Below are 18,377 nucleotides of genomic sequence, written 5' to 3' on the forward strand. Positions count from 1 at the left end.
TCAAATATTATATGTTTGCTTATTTGAACAAAAATACATTTTCCCCATGTTACAAGACGCAGAGGTTTAAGACACTAGCACATGTGTGTGTTCACTGGGTGTTGGCTGATGTCCTCTCGGAGGCGGACCAAGAGTCCACCCTTTTGTCCCGGCTGTCACGCCAGGTAGATTGGCCTCTTGGCTGGTGTTGGGTTGGACTGAGTTACTAGGAAGTGGGATTCTTCCGGGAGTTCTTGGACTGATGCTGTGCTCTCTCCCAAGCACCGTGTTTTCCGGTGTCCTCCTTCATTCTGCTCAGCTGTTCTGGCCCCTTGACCCCGGCCCTGTGGTCTTCAGGGACCTGGGCTCTGGGAGCATCCTGGAAAGCAGCCCAGTCTTGATGTGGATGACCCAGGGACTGTTTTCCTGGTTAGGGCAGTCGGTCCCTGCAGTTACCCTGATGGGAGTGGGTGAAAATGAGCCTTTTCCTGATTTGAGAGCACCATTTTTTCCTTCAGAAAGGATGGAAGTGGAAGCTTTTAAATATATGGGATTTCTATAAAAAAGGGGGATTTCTTTTAGAATAGTTCCACATTCTCTTGTCTGGAAAGCAGGCAAAGTGTTCTTCATATAGTTGGGTATGTGTCTGTTTAGAATGTAGCATTTGGGGTAAAGGAAGTAGATACAGCCTTGCACGCGTCAGCATATGCTTCCTCTTTTTGTTCTGTCTTCAGGGTAAGTGTTCAGTGCAGAGTGTCCGCCAGTGCAGCCCTGCCTCTACCAGTCCCCCTGGGGAGGACGTGACGGCAGAGCAGAGTGTTTCTAAGGGTGGGAAAAGTGAGAAGGTCTCTAAGAACATGGGGCTCTGGTTGTGTCCCAGTTGCAAAAATGATGTTTGAGGGTCACTGCCTTTCTCAGCTTTTGTCCAGATGAGTCACAGATTTGGGGGTTTTCGTAGAAATTAAGCCATATCACCAAGGCTCCTGTTCCGTGGAGTATGGATGCCTGACCTGAGGGCCACTTGCCCTGAGGGAAAGGCAGATTGTAAAAGACTTGGGCCCCTTGCTAACCTTCCTGTCCCCCGACGTCTGTAGAAATGGGCCTTTACTTTAAGAGCCTGGGTGTTTGTAATGCTTGGGAATGGTTTATGATGAGTTAGTCCTGTCTCCTCTATCAAGCCTTTAGGTAATTTAGGGTCCATTTGGAATACCTGGTCTCCAGCTGCCTGGACTGTCCGTTGTCGGCTGGGAAACCTCTCAGATGTGCCTTCTCCCTGCCAGGCAGGACCTCACATGACCCTCCTCCAGTGCTGACACCAGGCCCTGTATCTCCAGGTGACCAGCCCCACTGTCGTCACTCCAGGCTGTTTCGAGACATAAACGGTGATAAAACAAGATGCCCCTCTCTCCCTCCTGAGATTGTACGTCTTGTTGGTTATTGGAGATGCTGTTTTTTCATTATCCTGTAGTACCTGTTGCAGAACCCATAATATTTGCCAGCTTTTCCTCATATTTCGTTTACTCCTAGCTTCATCTCATCCCAAGTAATGGGAAGGAAGGTGGTGATCCAGAGCAGTCTTGTCACGTGAAAGGCATGTTGGCGGAGGGTGGGGGGAGGGAGACAGGAGATACCACTCAAGGTCTGGGTGATTGTGGACAGGGCTTTGGATTTGTCACAAAAAGCTGAAAATCTAGCTTTTTCTGTAAAGTTTCCTTATCTTAAAACTGCTGTGGGCCAAACAGAACACATCCGTGGGTGGCTAGTTGGAGGTGACCATACTCAGCTCAGCTTCCAGTAAGGGCTTGAATGATTGGTGCATTTAGTTCTGGGTGTTCAGAGGTCTCTGTAAAGGAACTTTCCTGCTGTTTCTCGAGTTTACATGGTTCTGTAACTCCCAAGAAGCTGGCAAGATTTATTGGTACGCAGAGACTTAAGTATAAGTTATTGATCCCTGTCCTTATATGTCGCAGAAGAACAGGACTTCACTATAAGATTAGCCATGGGCTTCCCTGGTGGCGCAGTGGTTGAGAGTCTGCCTGCCGATGCAGGGGACACGGGTTCATGCCCCGGTCCGTGAGGATCCCACATGCCGCGGGGCGGCTGGGCCCGTGAGCCATGGCCGCTGAGCCTGCATGTCCGGAGCCTGTGCTCCGCAACGGGAGAGGCCACAACAGTGAGCATACCGCAAAAAAAAAAAAAGAAAAGAAAAGATTAGCCAAAATGCCCTGCCTCAGTACTCCATGTGGCATGACAGTTAGAAAGAGCCTCAGAGGTCACTTGGGCTCCCCTCCTCCTCTTCGGGCTTCCGGGGGAGGGGGTGGCCGTCCTCCTGCGGGATTCTATTTGTGAAATCCCTTGAGTCTCTGTGTCTTGCTCCCCAGCCTCAGAGCGGAGGCAGGGTTTGACAGGAAAGTTAGTAGGCATTAGCTGAGAGGATTGGAAAAATACCCAGCGCACCAACACCCAGCTCTGCTTCCTAGGGCTGTGCAGCTGTCCCTGTGTCCTTACAACTGACCTGGGGCTGCTGAAATCCAGGTCACAGGGATTATGAAGGGCCCAGCCTCCTGCCACGCTGGACAGTTGGCATCCTGTGGGTCAGGAGACCTGACTCGCTGAGCTCACTTCTGTGCTCACATGCGGGTTCGCTCGTCTGTACCCCGAGGCCTGCCCATCAGCCCGTGTCCCAGTGGCTTCCCCTCATGCTCAGGATGAATGAAGCCTCAGGGTGAGGCTTGAGGGACCGTCACCCGGAGCAGTCCTTCCCCATCCTGCCCGCCTCTGCTCTTTGGGCTTGAAAGCCAGGAGCCTTAGTTCAGGTTTTGTTGACATTGTTGTTGTCTATTTGTTTTGGGCACAATATGTATATTTTTAGTCAGCTTTTAACTTTGAAAAGAGTTTAGATTTATAGAAAAGTTGCAAAGCTAATGTAGAGTTCCTGTATACCTCTTACCCATTTTCCACTAATTTCACATCCAATATTGCCACACTATATTTGCTTAAAAAAAACAAACCTAGGGGCTTCCCTGGTGGTGCAGTGGTTGAGAGTCCGCCTGCCGATGCAGGGGACACGGGTTCATGCCCCGGTCCGGGAAGATCCCATATGCCACGGAGCGGCTGGGCCCATGAGCCATGGCCGCTGAGCCTGCGCGTCCGGAGCCTGTGCTCCGCAACGGGAGAGGCCACAGCAGTGAGAGGCCCGCGTACCGCAAAAAAAAATCGCCCAAAAACCTACATTGATAATGTTACGATTAATTAAACTTCTGGCTTTATTTGAATTTCGCTAGTTTTCCCACTTGTGTATTTTCCTGTTGCAGGATTCCATGTTGAATTTAGGCTTAGCTCAGTGTTACCCTAGCTTCCTGCCTGCCTTTCCCTTTTCTTTCCAGGTTCTCTCTATGTAACCATTCTCAACCTGGGGCACTCCTGGGAAGGGGTACAACTAACACAAACCCACGTGGGGGGCTTCTCAGGGGCCTGGGAAGCAGAATAGGGGCACAGCCACCCCGAGCTCTGTCGGACGTGTAACTGCTGCGGCCCACAAGCTGGGACTCCAGCTGCAGTCATGTATGTTTTATTTTTCCAGTCACACCAGGGTGTCATCATACCTGCATTTCTCTGTGGGTAAAGTCAGCTATGCCCACCTGGCCAGAAGGTGGGAGCAGGAAAGGACACAGTGTGGACGGCACCCATGCGCATCAGCCGTGCTGGGGCTGGCGGGAGGCCCTGGCCGGGCGCCGGCAGGTGGGCGAGCTCCTCCCCCACAGCACCAGGGGCTCGTCACCTGGTCTCACCTGGTACCTTCTTTGCTAGAAGCCATGTTCACAGCTTATACTGATTATAAATGATGTTTGCTATATGTAGCTGGTTTATTTATTATTATTATTTTATTTATTTATTTATTTATCTATTTTTGCTGTACGCGGGCCTCTCACTGTCGTGGCCTCTCCCGTTGCAGAGCACAGGCTCCGGACGCACAGGCTCAGCGGCCATGGCTCATGGGCCTAGCTGCTCCGCGGCATGTGGGATCCTTCTGGACCGGGGCACGAACCCGTATCCCTTGCATCAGCAGGAGGACTCTCAACCACTGCGCCACCAGGGAAGCCCTCATAGAGTCTTTATAATACCCTCAGTGAGGGAGATGTTATTGTCTGCATTTACTGGATGAGGATATGAGCGGAGTCTGCGTTTTATTTATGGTCGATCTGTAATTGGTTTTGTTCGTGTGGCCTGTCAATGGCAGGTAACTGTGGGCCAGCCACTGACTGTGCTTCTTTGCTCTGTGTCTTTCCTGGCACCCAGGGTGATGCTGAACTGAACACAGGATATCCTTATCCATTCAGGTGGTCGTAGGTCAGATGGCTGAGATTGCCGAAGCCTGGCGCAAAGTTTGGGCGTCTCTTCTCAGAAAGAAGAGTGTTGTTCAGATATTGTACTTATCTTCCCCAGAACTCGAACGTGAGGTTACTTTGTCTGACTTGCAGTATGCCTCTACTTGCTCAAAAGCAGATGGCCTGATCGCTGTTCCCTGCTGGGTTTGGTTCCTGTCGAGTTTCTTTCTTTTTAAATATTTATTTATTTGGCTATACCGGGTCTTAGTTGCGACCCGCAGGATCTTCGTTCTCGCACGTGGGATCTTGAGTTGCGGCACGCTAACTAACTCTTAGCTGCAGCATGTGGGATCTAGCTCCCTGACCAGGGATCGAACCCAGGCCCGCTGCATTGGGAGCGCCGAGTCTTAGCCACTGGACCACCAGGGAAGTCCCTCGGTTTTCTCATAGTGAAAGCATCCTCAGGCATGACGTGCGAGTGAAAGTGCCAGCCGAGCTAGCTGCCTCACCTTAGAGAGGCTTGAAAGAGGTGCATGGCTCGTCTTTCATGGCTTTGCTGAGCACTATGGGTGCTCAGGGCACGCAGATTGACTATGCAGGAGCAGCCTTTCTCCCCACAGGTCCAGCTGGCTCCAGAAGAGGGTCCTGACAGCCCTTCCCAGTTAGGGAATGAGACAGGGTTAGGTGGAAGGGTCTTTGACTCACCATTGACATTCGGTCGGCTGTCAGAAAATGGCCAGTCCCCTCCCTCCACAAGTTTCTGACTACTTGGAGTTTCTATTAAACCCTCCAATCTTCTTAGACACAACTTGATTGATTGATTGATTGATTGATGGCGGGACGCGTGCCTCTCACTGCTGTGGCCCCTCCCTTTGCAGAGCACAGGCTCCAGACGCGCAGGCTCATCGGCCATGGCTCATGGGCCTAGCTGCTCCGCGGCATGTGGGATCCTCCCGGACCGGGGCACGAACCCATGTACCCTGCATCGGCAGGCAGACTCTCAACCACTGCGCCACCAGGGAAGCCCAGACACAACTTTAAATCCAGTTCTGCCACCAGTTCTCCTGCCTCCGTCCGCAGTTCTGCTGCAAGAGCTATGGATTTCACACTGTACGAATTCTATTTTGTTCACTTTCTGTGAAAGTTGTGGGGAGTTAGTGCATTTCCCGTCTTGCGGGGAGCAGCGTGGTGTGCCTGCATTGACCCGGGATGGGGGTTGGGGGGAAGCGTGCCTCTCCTGCTGCTGACGCCCTGCCCCACAGTCGTCAGAACTGCTGCCCTGTCGTCACTCTCCCCGGCACCCCGGCCGGTGTCCTCCACCAGCGGTGTTCTGTTTTCACATCAGTCTTACTCTTCAGTCCTGCACGTGCCATGTGCTTTCCCATCACTCTCGCCCGTCTTTTGGAGAGGCGCCGGGATCTCGTCCCTCTCTGTTCCCTCAGCAGCCCTCACAGCACATTGGGCTTTCAAGTTGTCTGTCCTTGCTGCTCTGAGGGTCGCCTCGGTGTGAACTGGAAAGAGAGCAGGGCCGGGGTCCAAACTGCAGTGTGTTTAGTCAAATCAAATTAAAACTTCTGAGCAGGCAGAAGAGGAGGAGGATACGTGAGCATTTCCACAGCAGCGTTTCCTGAACCCCTGCCCTGGGCCAGACACTGGCGGTCACAGGGCGGATGTGACAGGACCCCTAAACTCCCGAGGCGCCTGGTCTGCGGGAGGAGTGCACCCCAGCAGTGGGTGGGCAGGGGTGTGAAGGAGTGGGCCTCCCAGGGGAAGCACACAGGCACTTGGAGACAGCCTCACACCGGCCGCCGGGTGGGCGCCACGCGCTCCCTGATGTAAGAGGGACAGTGCCCCCCGATCACAGCATGGGACGGCCCACCCCACGCTAAGCATGCCTCCAGCCTCAGCAGCCTGCCCATTCATACAACACTTTTAGGACCAAATAAGATAATGCAAATGAAACTTTTTGTGCTCATGATTTTAGTAAAATTTGGAGCCCCAAGGAGAAAACTAACATCTTTTCTGAAAGTTCAGGAAATTTTCATCCACGCAACACTGAGCCTGGCTCCAAACCATGCGGACTCCAGGGAAGAGCATTGCAGGTGGAGATAAAGAAGATCTAGACCTGCCTTCAGGAGCTTGCCATCTAGAGGCAGGTGGATGGCAGGGGATGGAAGGTGGCTATGGAGTGGCAGAGACTGGAGCTCTAGCGGGTTGGGGGCCGTGGCCAGGAACTTCCCTGGTTGTCTGGAGTTTAATCTGTCAGTGAGGGTCAGGGTTTCTGGGGAAACTGGTACAGGCCAGGCTCTCTGAGCCCCAGCACTTTTGCTTGTTCCATATATATGCAGTCCTGTCTAGGATCAAATTATATTCAGAAGGAAGGGTTTTGTGACCTCCAGGAAAGAAGAAAAGAGTGCAATGAATGGGGCTTCACCGGAGAACCGCAAGCAGGGAGTGGGTGTGCTTGCTCTCCTTCTCTCTGGGTTGTCCTCTGCAGAGCCCTGTGTAGCCACCTGAGCCTTGTAAAGCCTCGTGAGAAGGGAGGGAGGCAGGTGCAGTGCCAGCAGCGCCCCGAGACTGGCCTCCCAGGGTGCAGGAGGTCATGTGGGCTGCTGAGGGTGCAGGAGCGGCCCTGGGCCTGCCCAGTCTGGGGCCCTGCTCTCCTGTCCCCACTGGTCTCCACCTGCCTCTCCTCGTCTCCCTCATCCCCTCCTTTACTACGGGCAAGCCCACACACGCTCGCTCTTCATCTCCCGGCCCCGGACCAGGCTCGCTGACCAGGTGCGCAGGGAGGAGCTGGCCCTGGCGGGCTGCAATGCTGTCTTGGGCGGTGCTGCTGCTCCCAGCTAGCAGCCCGAGGGGCCAGAGGCGGTGGAGGCTCTCTGTTGGGATGCCAACGTGAGGTTCCAGCAGGCACGGGGTCAAGGTGCCAGGCGGCAGGTGGAGAGAGGTCTCTGGCTCAGCAGAGAGCCCTGCACAGTGTTGCATTCTGGCATGTGTTGTGCTCGGGACCACCCGCAAGAGGGCCACACTGGAGAAATGTGGGGGACTTGAGGTCAGACTTGGGGAAACTGCAGAGCAAACTCAGAAGCAGAAAGCCAGTTAGGGGCAATACTGAATATCAGACTCTGAATGACAGACGGAGGCAGAGATGCAGCGTGAGGCTGTGGGCAGCCCCAGCTTCCCAAACAGCTGCCCACACCGGGGGTAGAATCGGCACGTGCTGCAGGTAACTGTTGCAGGACCTTTTCCTTGCCAGGACCGCACAGGAGAAAATTGCATGAGAATTGAAGCTGAGTCCACCAGTGGAATTTGTCATCTGCTTGCATTTGCTTTTTTACCTCCAGACGGTCTTCCTCTTCTCTCTCCATCCCCTGTTCCCTTAAGGAAAAAAAAAAGCCATACAAAACAATCTCCGTCACAGATTTTAAAAAGCAGGACACAGTGACAGCTATTAGAAGTGATAGCTGACAGAGCTAAGAGACAGCGCTATAAAAAGTTTGCTGACATTCTTCCAGAAATGTGCGGCACTGGGCGGAAAGCCATGGCTGTCTACGATACTTAAAGAATTGCTTTCCTTTTTGACCTGAGTTCTGCTGTCCTCCTCCCTGTGGGTGTTTTCCCCCAGCCCACCCCAGCCCACTTCCTCAGTAGGAGAAAAGATGAGGCGGCACCCAAAACAGAGCATCAAGAGGGTGATGTCCCCATGAGATCAGTTGAGTGTAGCCGCTGTCAGATGTGGGCAAGCAGGTCGTTCAGACTACGTGCCCTGGACTGTTTCAGGGCATATTTCCTTTCACTTTTTAAACTCATATATTATGCACCATATGCCTGCAAGGGCCAAGTGTGAGGTCATGCCGATGTGTCCCTGCCCTCCTGTTTAGGGGGGGCAAGGGTGGTGACAGAGGATAACACCAAACACTGCGCTCGTTGAACATTTCCTGGAGAGACGAGAGTCCAGGAGATGCACGCATGGGGCTCAGACGGCACCGGGGTGGTCAGTTCAGCAGAGTCCTCCCGGGTAGATTCAGATCTAGGAGGAACTTCATGTTTAAGCTGAGACCTGAAGGAGGCATGGCGGCTGCTGTGGAGTCGGCATGGGGATGCACCTGGTAAGTCGAAGCTGCAGGAAGAACAGGGCACAGGACAGCACTTGCGGGGCACAGGCAAAGGGCTGCAGGTTCCTGCCCCAGGGTGAGGGGTAGGTCACATCGCCTCTGACCACGGGGAGCCACGTCAAATCTCAGCTCTTTTCACTCTCGTGTCCTCTTTACAGTTAGAATCCAGACTTTTAGAAGCCTATCTGTCATCACACAATCCGACACACATTCCTTCCAAAATATAAATCGAATAGGGAGGGCAGTACACAACCTAAGTTAGGGAATCCTTACCTACTCTTTGGCATTTTTGCTCTCAAAATGTTAGTAATCTTTTGAGGCATTCCTCTCCACACAAGTTGAAAAGTTGCTATTTTCTCCTCTGGTGGTTAAGTTTTGGGTCTGCTGGTAAAGACTTAGGCTCAGTATATATCTGTTATCCCATTTGGGGAGACTGTGTGATGTGGTTGGAAACCACAGATCTTTCTCACATTCTCACTCACTTCCCATGAGGTCATTAAAGCAGCGTGTCCCCTGACCCCCGGCCCGCGGTTGCAGAGCTGCTCTGTTGGCCCTTTCACATTGCAGCTCTTGAGCTCTGGGCAGTGCCACTGAAAGGGGTGCCTTTCCTGGATTAGGCCCTTAGGGAGAGTATTGAAGGTCTGGTCTTTCTTCAGTGCTTTTGTTGGAATTGAGCCCATAACCAAGGTTGATGATATTCGTTTGTGGCCAGCAAATAACAGTAGCTCTGCTATTTCCATCTGTTATCACTGCTTTCAGATCATTCTAATTAAATCTCCTAGTTGTCAGTTTCTGAATGAATTATGTTTTGGGGCATTTGGAAAATTTGTCACATAAACCCTTTTGGCTGCAGCCCATGCATTCATTTCATGTTGTTTTGTGCCCCACAGTTGCACCTCTGAGTATTTTTAGTAGCTAAGAACTCTCTTCTAAGGGCACGAGGGGTTGTTTTGTGGTTTGCCTCTAAGATGGGCTTTGGGCCCCCTTGGTTTGTGGTTGTTCATGGCAGGTCAGCCATTCTGAGCACCTTTGTTTTGATTTTGCTTTCAGAGATGCAGTAATTGGTAGTTGAGATAGCTGAAGTATAATCCCTGATAACCCATAAAAGGAGATGGAGGTGGGCTCTTCCGTGTGGTTTCAATTGTCATTTTAGTTTTCTTCTAGACAGTGAAATGATGCCTAAAATAAATCTCATTCTGACTCCTTGTGGGAGATGTGTCAGACATCCCAGAGAATGAGATTATGCATTATTGTGGCGCAGGAAACGGCAACATCTATACACCGCCAGAGAAAGTGCACAGACGTTAGAAACCGACTGACCTCATTCAAACCCAACTTTCTGCTTGCTTCTGTGTTACCTTGGCCAAGTTAATTCACCTCTCCGATACTTAGTTTACCCATCTGTAAGTACATAAGCTGCCTAATTCCCAGGGTTTTACGCTGTTGAATGAGATTTCATATGAAAAGCCCCTGGAGGATAATAGGTTCTCCATAAATGGCGGCTGGTATTTTTACCTGACAATTGAGCTGGCGTGAACAGATGCTCTACCTCATTATTAGGGAAATGCCAGTTAAAACCACAGTGGGATACCAGTACAATACCAGATGATTAATGTGGAGAAACTGGAACCTCATACATTGCTGGTGGGAATGTAGAATAGTGCGGCTGCTTGGAAAACAGGAGGTTCCTCAAAAAGTTAAATGTAGAGTTGCCACCTGACCCAACACTTCCACTCCTAGGTATCTACCCAAGAAATGAAGACACATGTCCACACAAAGACCTGCATGTAAATGTTCGCAGCAGCCGTATTCATAGTAGCCAAAACGAGGAAACAACCCAAATGAATGGATAAACAAATTGTGGTGAATCCATTCAATAGAATACTATTTAGCACTGAAAAGGAGTGAACTGCTGATAAATGCAAGATTGATGGACATATGCAGACGTAAAAAACTATAAGTTGTATGATTCTTATTTAATTGAACCTTGTAGAAAAGGCAGAGCTATAGAGATAGAGAAATGGTTAGTGTTGCCTGGGCTGCAGTGGGAGCTGGACTTGACTGCAGAAGGAAATGAGAGAACTTTTGCGGGGGATGGAAATGTTCTAAAACTTGATTGTGGTGCTGAATGCACAGCTGCATAAATTTCTAAAACTCAGCAAGCCGTGCATTGAAAATGGGTGACTTTTAGGAACTCCCTGGCGATCCAGTGGTTAGGACTCCATGCTTTCACTGCCGAGGGCCTGGGTTCAATCCCTGGTCAGGGAACTAAGATCCCACAAGCTGTGCAGCTCAGGCCCCCCAAAGGAAAGAAAAGAAAGAAAATGAGTGACTTTTATGGTTGTGATTTTGTGACTTATAGTGAGAAATGTATATCCCTCTAAAGGTGTCTGTTGTTAGGTTAAGGGAGTGAATTTTGGAAAGCCCGTAGGTAGTCTAAGAATGGGGGCTGCTTCCAGGGGAACCAGCCATGTGATTAGAGGTGGAACTTTCAGTCCACCCCCAGATCTCCAGAGGAAGGGACAAGAGCAGGAGATTGAATCTGTTTACCAGTGGCCAATTATTTCATCATGCCTGTGTAACGAAGCCTCCAGAAAAACCCAAAAGCATGGGGTTCACAGGCTTCCAGGGTGAACACGTGGAGATTCGGGAAGAGTGATGCACAGAGAGCATGGAAACTGTGCCCTTCCCCTCCCCCAGACCTTGCCCTATGCATTGCTTCCATCTGGCTGCTCCTGAGTTATATCCCTTTACAATAAACCAGTGATCTAGTGAGTAAAATGTCCATGAGTTCTGTGAGCTGCTTTAGCAAATTAACGGAACCCAAGGAGGGGGTCGTGGGAACCTCCAATCTATAGCTGGCTGGTCAGAAGCACAGGTGACAACCTGGACTTGCGATTGGCGTCTGAGAGGGGAGGGGAGTAGGGCAGGCTTGGGGGACTGAGCCCTTGACCTGTGGGCTCTGACGCTGTCTCCAGGTAGTGTCAGATGGAGGTGAATTGTAGGACCCCTGGCTGGTGTCGGAGCATTGCTTGGTGAGGGGGAAGCCCACGCACATTGGGCATCAGACGTGTTGTGAGTGTGGTCATCGTGTGTGAGAGAAGCACAAGAGGAGTGTGGCTTTTCCAACACAGTGGTATATAAATTAAACCTCGTGTTGAGCTAGAACTTGGATGACATGACAGTCTCATAAATTATGCTTTCTATTGATAATTACGTTAAAAAAATAACGTGTTTTTCGGAACTCTTGTGTTCAGGCGAACAGGAGTGCTGCATGCCTGTTTTGAGTGCTTCAGGGGATCCTGTCTTTTGCACTAATTTAGGGTTATGTGCCTGTTGTTACCACAACAGCTTCTGATTATTGTTAGAGGAACTTAAGACTCAACAGAGAGATATTTGTAAAGTAACCCAAAAGAAATCACACTGTCCAAAAAGAACACTGTAAAGTTAAGCTTATCTATAGTCCCATTCTTTTTCCTATGAATATACATTAATATTTATTTTTATATTGTTAAAATCAAGTATATGTAATGTGTTTAAGACCGACTGCATAAAATGAACATTTTCCATGATGTTAAAATTTTTATAAATACAGTTTTAATTACTGACTACGTGAGTATTTGTTTCAGTAACCCCCTCTAGCTTTGTATATTCTTTTTAACAAACTTTGCTTATCTGTTACTTCTTATTTAATTCCTAGTTGTATAATGTTCACTTTTGTCAACCAATTATATTTCCTTAATTTCAATATCTCTTTATATCCACTCTCATATTCTGTATTGGACCACAAATGATCTGCTTTTTAAAGTGACATTTATCATCAGTATTTTGAAATATATCTTTTCATATTATTTTCTCTCTCCTATGATTTATAACAAAAATATACTATCTTAGATATACTATTTTACTGACTTTATTTTTCTTAGTAAAATATTCCCGTGCTATTGTATGCTTCTCTACAATGTCTTTTGGATGTGTTATAATATTGTTATCCAAACCCATATTCTGAAAATTTTGGTTATTTCCAATTTTTATTAATAACATTTTTTTACAATTGTTAATATTATTTCCTTGGGATAAATGTTAATAACGCTGTTTAAGTTATGTACATTTCAAAGGTTTTTTGACATATATTGAAAAATTGTCCTCCTGAGACATTACATTTATACTCCCAACAGTATTATGTGATATATATTTTCCTTCATGCCCCCATCAACTGTAGATACTAGGTCTTTTTCTTTTTCATTAAATAATTTGATATATAAATCCATACTATTATAATTTACATTTATTTGATTACTAATGAACTACATCTTTTTTTTTTTTTTTTCACGGTACGCAGGCCTCTCACTGTTGTGGCCTCTCCCGTTGCGGAGCACAGGCTCCAGGCGCGCAGGCTCAGCGGCCATGGCTCACGGGCCCAGCCGCTCCACGACATGTGGGATCTTCCCGGATCGGGGCACGAACCCGTGTCCCCTGCATCGGCAGGCAGACTCTCAACCACTGTGCCACCAGGGAAGCCCTGTACTGTTGTTTTATTAAACAGTGGCATCCTGGTTCTTCCTATAGGCAGTAGAGATAGATGTAGAATAATTTATGTCAATATGAGGATTATTATTTGGGATTAGCAAGGATTTGTTCTTTGGGGCTTATTTAGATCTTGGCTAACTGGGTAACTATATTTAGGAGGGCTTAACTACATTTATAGATATCCTAGTCCTTCAGTAACAGACCACTGGGATTCTTCCCTGAGTACAGGTGTCTTACAGGCCTTTCCAGTTTAAAGCTTAGATTCCCTCACTTGGATTTCTCCTCACACTAGATGTTCTCTCACAGTTCCACAGATTCTGCTTTGTGACTAGTTTATAAATTGTATGTTGCTACTCTTTACACTGTCTTCAGGAAATAGATGGTTGTGCTGTTAGTGCTGACACTAGACACATCATGAGCTCTTTGAAGGCCGGCCGTTTGTCCGGAACCTGGTAGAGCGTCCTGGCTACTGTGGGCGCCCAGTCAGTGACAGAAAGTAGCCAACCTGACCTCTCCTAACAAGTGTATTTTCTGTTTCAGTAGATGGTCAGTTTTTGAGAAATCACGGTAGTATCTTTGCAGAATGCATAGAGCTACTTTTAGGGGTAGACATAAAACCCTGAAATTGATTTTTGTTTTCCCCTTATTTACTTTTCAAAGTCTTTTTGGAGAGGGGCTTATTGTTTTTAGGGAGATTTTGGAAAACTGCATACCACAGAGTTTTCCAAAATGTAAGGTATTACATATTTAAAATCTTTGTTCTCAAGAGGTTTGGAAGCATGGCTTCTGCTTAAATGATAGATGATCACGGGAAAAATGAGCCTTGGAAGTCACTTGTTCTAGAGAATTGAGAAAGCTGGCTTCAGGGTGCGCATTTCGGGATAGAGTTGCTAACTGTGGCTGTGGCATTTAGTGAGCTATACCCCTGGTCTGGCCAGACATTTAGATATATGCAGGCTCAGTTACTTCATAAAGCCGTCTTATACATTCAGCAGGGAGGAGAGTCTGTCCTGTTTTATTTATTTATTATTTTTTATAACATCTTTATTGGAGTATAATTGCTTTACAATGGTGTGTTAGTTTCGGCTTTATAACAAAGTGAATCAGCTGTACATAAACATACATCCCCATATCTCCTCCCTCTTGGGTCTCCTTCCCACCCGCCCTATCCCACCCCTCTCGGTGGACACAAAGCACCAATCTGTCCTGTTTTAGAAGTAAGGAAGCTGAGATCCAGACTAACTGGCGACATGGCTGGTGAGTGGCAGTCAGGATTGGAACCCAGTGTTCTAGGCTTTAATCCATCCTTCCTCTATGGGGTGGATTCATCCGGGCCCCTGTGCTGTGGAACCTGGCACAGTGCCTCTGTTTGCTTTTCCCCATGCTGCCATCTGCCTGCCGATGGGGTTGCCTCTGACAGCCCAGCATTGTTGGGCAGTATTCTGGAAAGCACCCCCCCACACACTCATCCTTTACAAACTCCCATTTTGACCACATCTGCAAAGTTCCAGCTGTCTGGCTCTGCCATGAATCCTGGTGTTTATGCTGATTTGGAAATTGGAATCGGTAGGCTAACTGTGGCTCTGCTGGTGGACTTTCACTTGGCAGGAACTGGCTCTTCATCCTGGGTGGTTTCCAGCAGGAATCTCCCTCTGCACTTCCTACCTGTGGAACCTAATCTCCGTTTTTAACACGAGACCTCTCGGATGCTGTGCAAACCGACTTTGACAACTGTGTGCAATTACCCAGCGTTTACTGGGGGAGAGGCTCAGCAATGGAAAGGATCAGAGCTCCCCAGTCCTCATTCAGTGTTTTTCTGTTGATTAATGAAGTGTGACTTGTGTTCTTCCTATTATCCAGCTCTAAAATGATATGATAATGTGTTAACTTTTGTGAGGTACCATATATACGTGTTGCTACAGTATCGACATTCCTTCCAGGAAAGCTGTTGTCAAAGTCCAGCGTCCAAAAGTAGTGAAGACGTTGCCTGGATATTAGCAAATTTCAAGAACTTAACTTCTAGGCAGCTCAGTTTAAAAGAGATTTTTCCCTTCTGTGTCAGGAAATATGGCCGCAACATTTTCTTAAGAGAATCTTCAATAGAGGAACAAACGGGGTTAATACTTTAAAAATTGGTCTTATTTGAGTGGCTTAGTGAAAAATGGTGAAAAGTTATCAGCAAAGAACTGAGCAAGAGTAACCAACAAGCACCAGTGGAGTTCCTGGATACCCCAGCAAATGCTGGAAAGAGATGGTGGGAGGTCTGAGCGAGCGTGGGTGGAACTAGTGACCTTGGCATCTGAGGGCCCAGGAGGAGAGGGTGTTCTTGTAAGTTTCGTGTGAGCGTTAATCCCCACTTCCTCCATGGGGTCACTCCTGGCAAAGTGGTGGCTTGTGTAGGAGCTCCGTGATGGCACTTAGGGAATCTCTTTGGGCCGGGGAGAGTGGATTTAAAAAAAAATATGGGCCCGTTTCCCTGAGTCTCCATTGAGATGCCTTTTGGGGTGGCCAGGGCAGCAGAAAGGGAGGTTTTTTTTTTTTTTTAATTTATTTAATTTTGGCTGCGTTGGGTCTTCCTTGCGGTGCGCGGGCTTCTCATTGCGGTGGCTTCTCTTGTTGCAGAGCACGGGCACTAGGCACGTGGGCTCAGTAGTTGTGGCACTTGGGCTCTAGAGCACAGGCTCAGTAGTTGTGGCGCACGGGCTTCATTGCTCTGCAGCATGTGGGATCTTCCCGGACCAGGGCTCGGAACCCGTGTCCCCTGCATTGGCAGGCGGATTCTTAACCACTGCGCCACCAGGGAAGTCCAAGGGAGGGGTTTTGGACTTGGGCTCTAGTGTCCTGAGCTTCGGGACTGGCATCAGGGACACCGTTTCTTGACTGTGTGTGGAACTTGAGTGTCAAATTCCAAGAAAGTGTGTCTGTCTCTAGTGGTGATGGAGAATAAAGAAGAGACGTTGGAAATGCCACCTGGAAATAAGACCCAGTTTCTCAGTTTATCGTAGAAGACTCTAGTGAAATGAGTTGTAATTTAGGGCAGAGACCTGAAATTGCTCTTCCTTGCCAAAATAAATTGATTTCTTCAGCTGTCTGAACTTCATTTCTTGAACTGGACAAGAGCTAACCTAGTCTAAATTAAACTCATTTTCCATTAATAAAACTGGGTCACTTCAGGCTGCCTGAATGTGCTTCTGAGTGTCTTAAAGCATATATATTTTTAAAAATCCCATGTTTCATGCTCTTTTCATAGCTCATCTAATTTAGCCAGCATAACACATAACATTTTTTAAAATTTATTTATTTATTTGGCTGTGTTGGATCTTCGTTGCTGCGTGTGGGCTTTCTCTAGTTGCAGCGAGCGGGGTCTACTCTTTGTTGTGGTGCACAGGCTTCTCATTGTCGTGGCTTCTCTTGTTGCAGAGCACGGGCTCTACGCGTGCAGGCTTCAGTAGTTGTGGCTTGCGGGCTCTAGAGCACAGGCTCAGTAGTTGTGGCACATGGGCTTAGTTGCTCCTCGGCATGCGGGATCTTCCCGGACCAGGGCTCGAACCCGTGTCCCCTGCATTGGCAGGCGGATTCTTAACCACTGCGCCACCAGGGAAGGCCAACACATAACATTTGAACTCACCTCTCCCTTGGCATTCTGCAGTAGATTTGAGGTCTGTTTCTGAACTTCTACAGCTGTCAGGCAGACTGCAGCAGGAGGGCATCACCATACTCCCGCGGGGGTAGGGGCTGGACAAGACAGTTCGTCCCTGCCTTGCCCAAAGAAAGCTTTGTTTTCACTGTGCCTTTTCCTGCTGGTAGGGACCGATGAACATGGATCATGGAGGTAGAAAGTTGTGTACTTTATTTATTTATTTATTTATTCATTCATTCATTTATTCGTTTATTTTGCGGTATGCGGGCCTCTCACTGTTGCGGCCTCTCCCGTTGCGGAGCACAGGCTCAGGACACGCAGGCTCAGGGGCCATGGCTCACAGGCCCAGCCGCTCCGCGGCATGTGGGATCTTCCCGGACCGGGGCATGGACCCGTGTCCCCTGCATCGGCAGGCGGACTCTCAACCACTGCACCACCAGGGAAGCCCAGGAAGTTGTGTATTTTTAGAGTGGAGTAATTTTAGAAGAGCCTTGCTCAGCTAGGTCAGAGCGTTTCTGCTTGGAGCGCTCACTTGCAGTTGGTTCCACTGGCTTCCTCTTACTTGTCAGGTGTTTGAGATACTGAAGCCTCCAGGGTGGCATCGCACCTGCTCTGCCCTGCCCTCCCCTCCAGAAAGTTCAGCATCAACTTCCTTGGAAAGCACAGGGAAGTCCCTCCTTGTCCCCCTCTTCCGTCTTTCTCCTCCCTGGGAATGAGCAAGGGCAGGGCCCCCGCGGATGCGTCAGGTCAGTTCTGCCTCACGGAGTCTGGCAGACATAGGTGCCCACTGGGGAGTCAACGACTTGAATATGGCTTTTGGAAGACAGTGGACCCTTGAACAATGTAGGCTTGAACTGTATTGATCCACTTATAACTGAATTGTTTTCCATGGTAAATACGACAGCATTACACGATCTGTGGGGACGGAGGGCTGACCAATGTTCTACGCGAATTTTCAACTGTGTGGACAGTGGGTGCCCCGAACCTCTGCGTTGTTCGAGGGTCAGCTGTATTCTGAAATATAAAGGTCTAGAAATGTTAAGACTCTGGGAAATGTCTTTCAAAACCAAAAATTGGGGGAAATCTTTGTAATAATTTACTTCTATCATTCTTTAGATATTTGAAGTATCATACCATGTGAATTTTTAAGAATGGATTGTTTTTAATCTGCATTTTTAATGAATTATTCATCCCCAATTATTTATTTATTTATTTATTTATTTGGCTGGACTGGGTCTTAGCTGTGGCACACGGGATCTTCGTTGCAGCCTGCTGGGTCTTTAGTTGCGGCTTGCGAACTCTTACTTGCGGCATGTGGGATCTAGTTCCCTGACCAGGGATCGAACCCGGGCCCCGTGCATTGGGAGCACAGAATCTTAGCCACTGGACCACCAGGGAAGTCCCCCCACCCCTTGTATTTAGAGCTATGAAAAGCTAGAAAAATTATAGGGAAATAGATGTTTTCCTATGTTTTCTTCTCTTTTAAAAATTTTGAAGAAATAACAAGTCATGTTCGGGGTGGATCTCCCTCTAGTTCATCGTCCCCCCAACCCCTGCTTCTCACACTTTAAGCTGCATTCACTCATCCTTCCTTGTTCCTTTTCATGGGATCTTCTCAACAATATGCAAACTACTTTTCACTGACAAAGCTTTTCTTCCTTCTATTTCCAGTGCACAGAGGCCAAAAAGCATTGCTGGTATTTTGAAGGACTCTATCCAACCTATTATATGTAAGTATTTGCACTTATCTGTTGGTTTGATTCTGTGGTCACATCTTTCTCT

The 18,377-nt window shown here is 48.4% G+C and overlaps 1 protein-coding gene across 1 annotated transcript in view; it reads left to right on the forward strand.

Moving 5' to 3' along the window:
* VOPP1 (VOPP1 WW domain binding protein) overlaps positions 1 to 18,377 on the forward strand; it is a 64,809-nt gene that overhangs the window by 17,573 nt on the left and 28,859 nt on the right. The window contains exon 2 of the mRNA XM_060108518.1: positions 18,267 to 18,325. Coding sequence (XP_059964501.1) covers positions 18,267 to 18,325 — 59 coding nt within the window. The remainder of the gene's footprint in view (positions 1 to 18,266; positions 18,326 to 18,377) is intronic.

The sequence above is a fragment of the Mesoplodon densirostris genome, chromosome 9 (assembly GCF_025265405.1).
Source record: "Mesoplodon densirostris isolate mMesDen1 chromosome 9, mMesDen1 primary haplotype, whole genome shotgun sequence".
NCBI classification, from domain to species: Eukaryota; Metazoa; Chordata; class Mammalia; order Artiodactyla; family Ziphiidae; genus Mesoplodon; species Mesoplodon densirostris.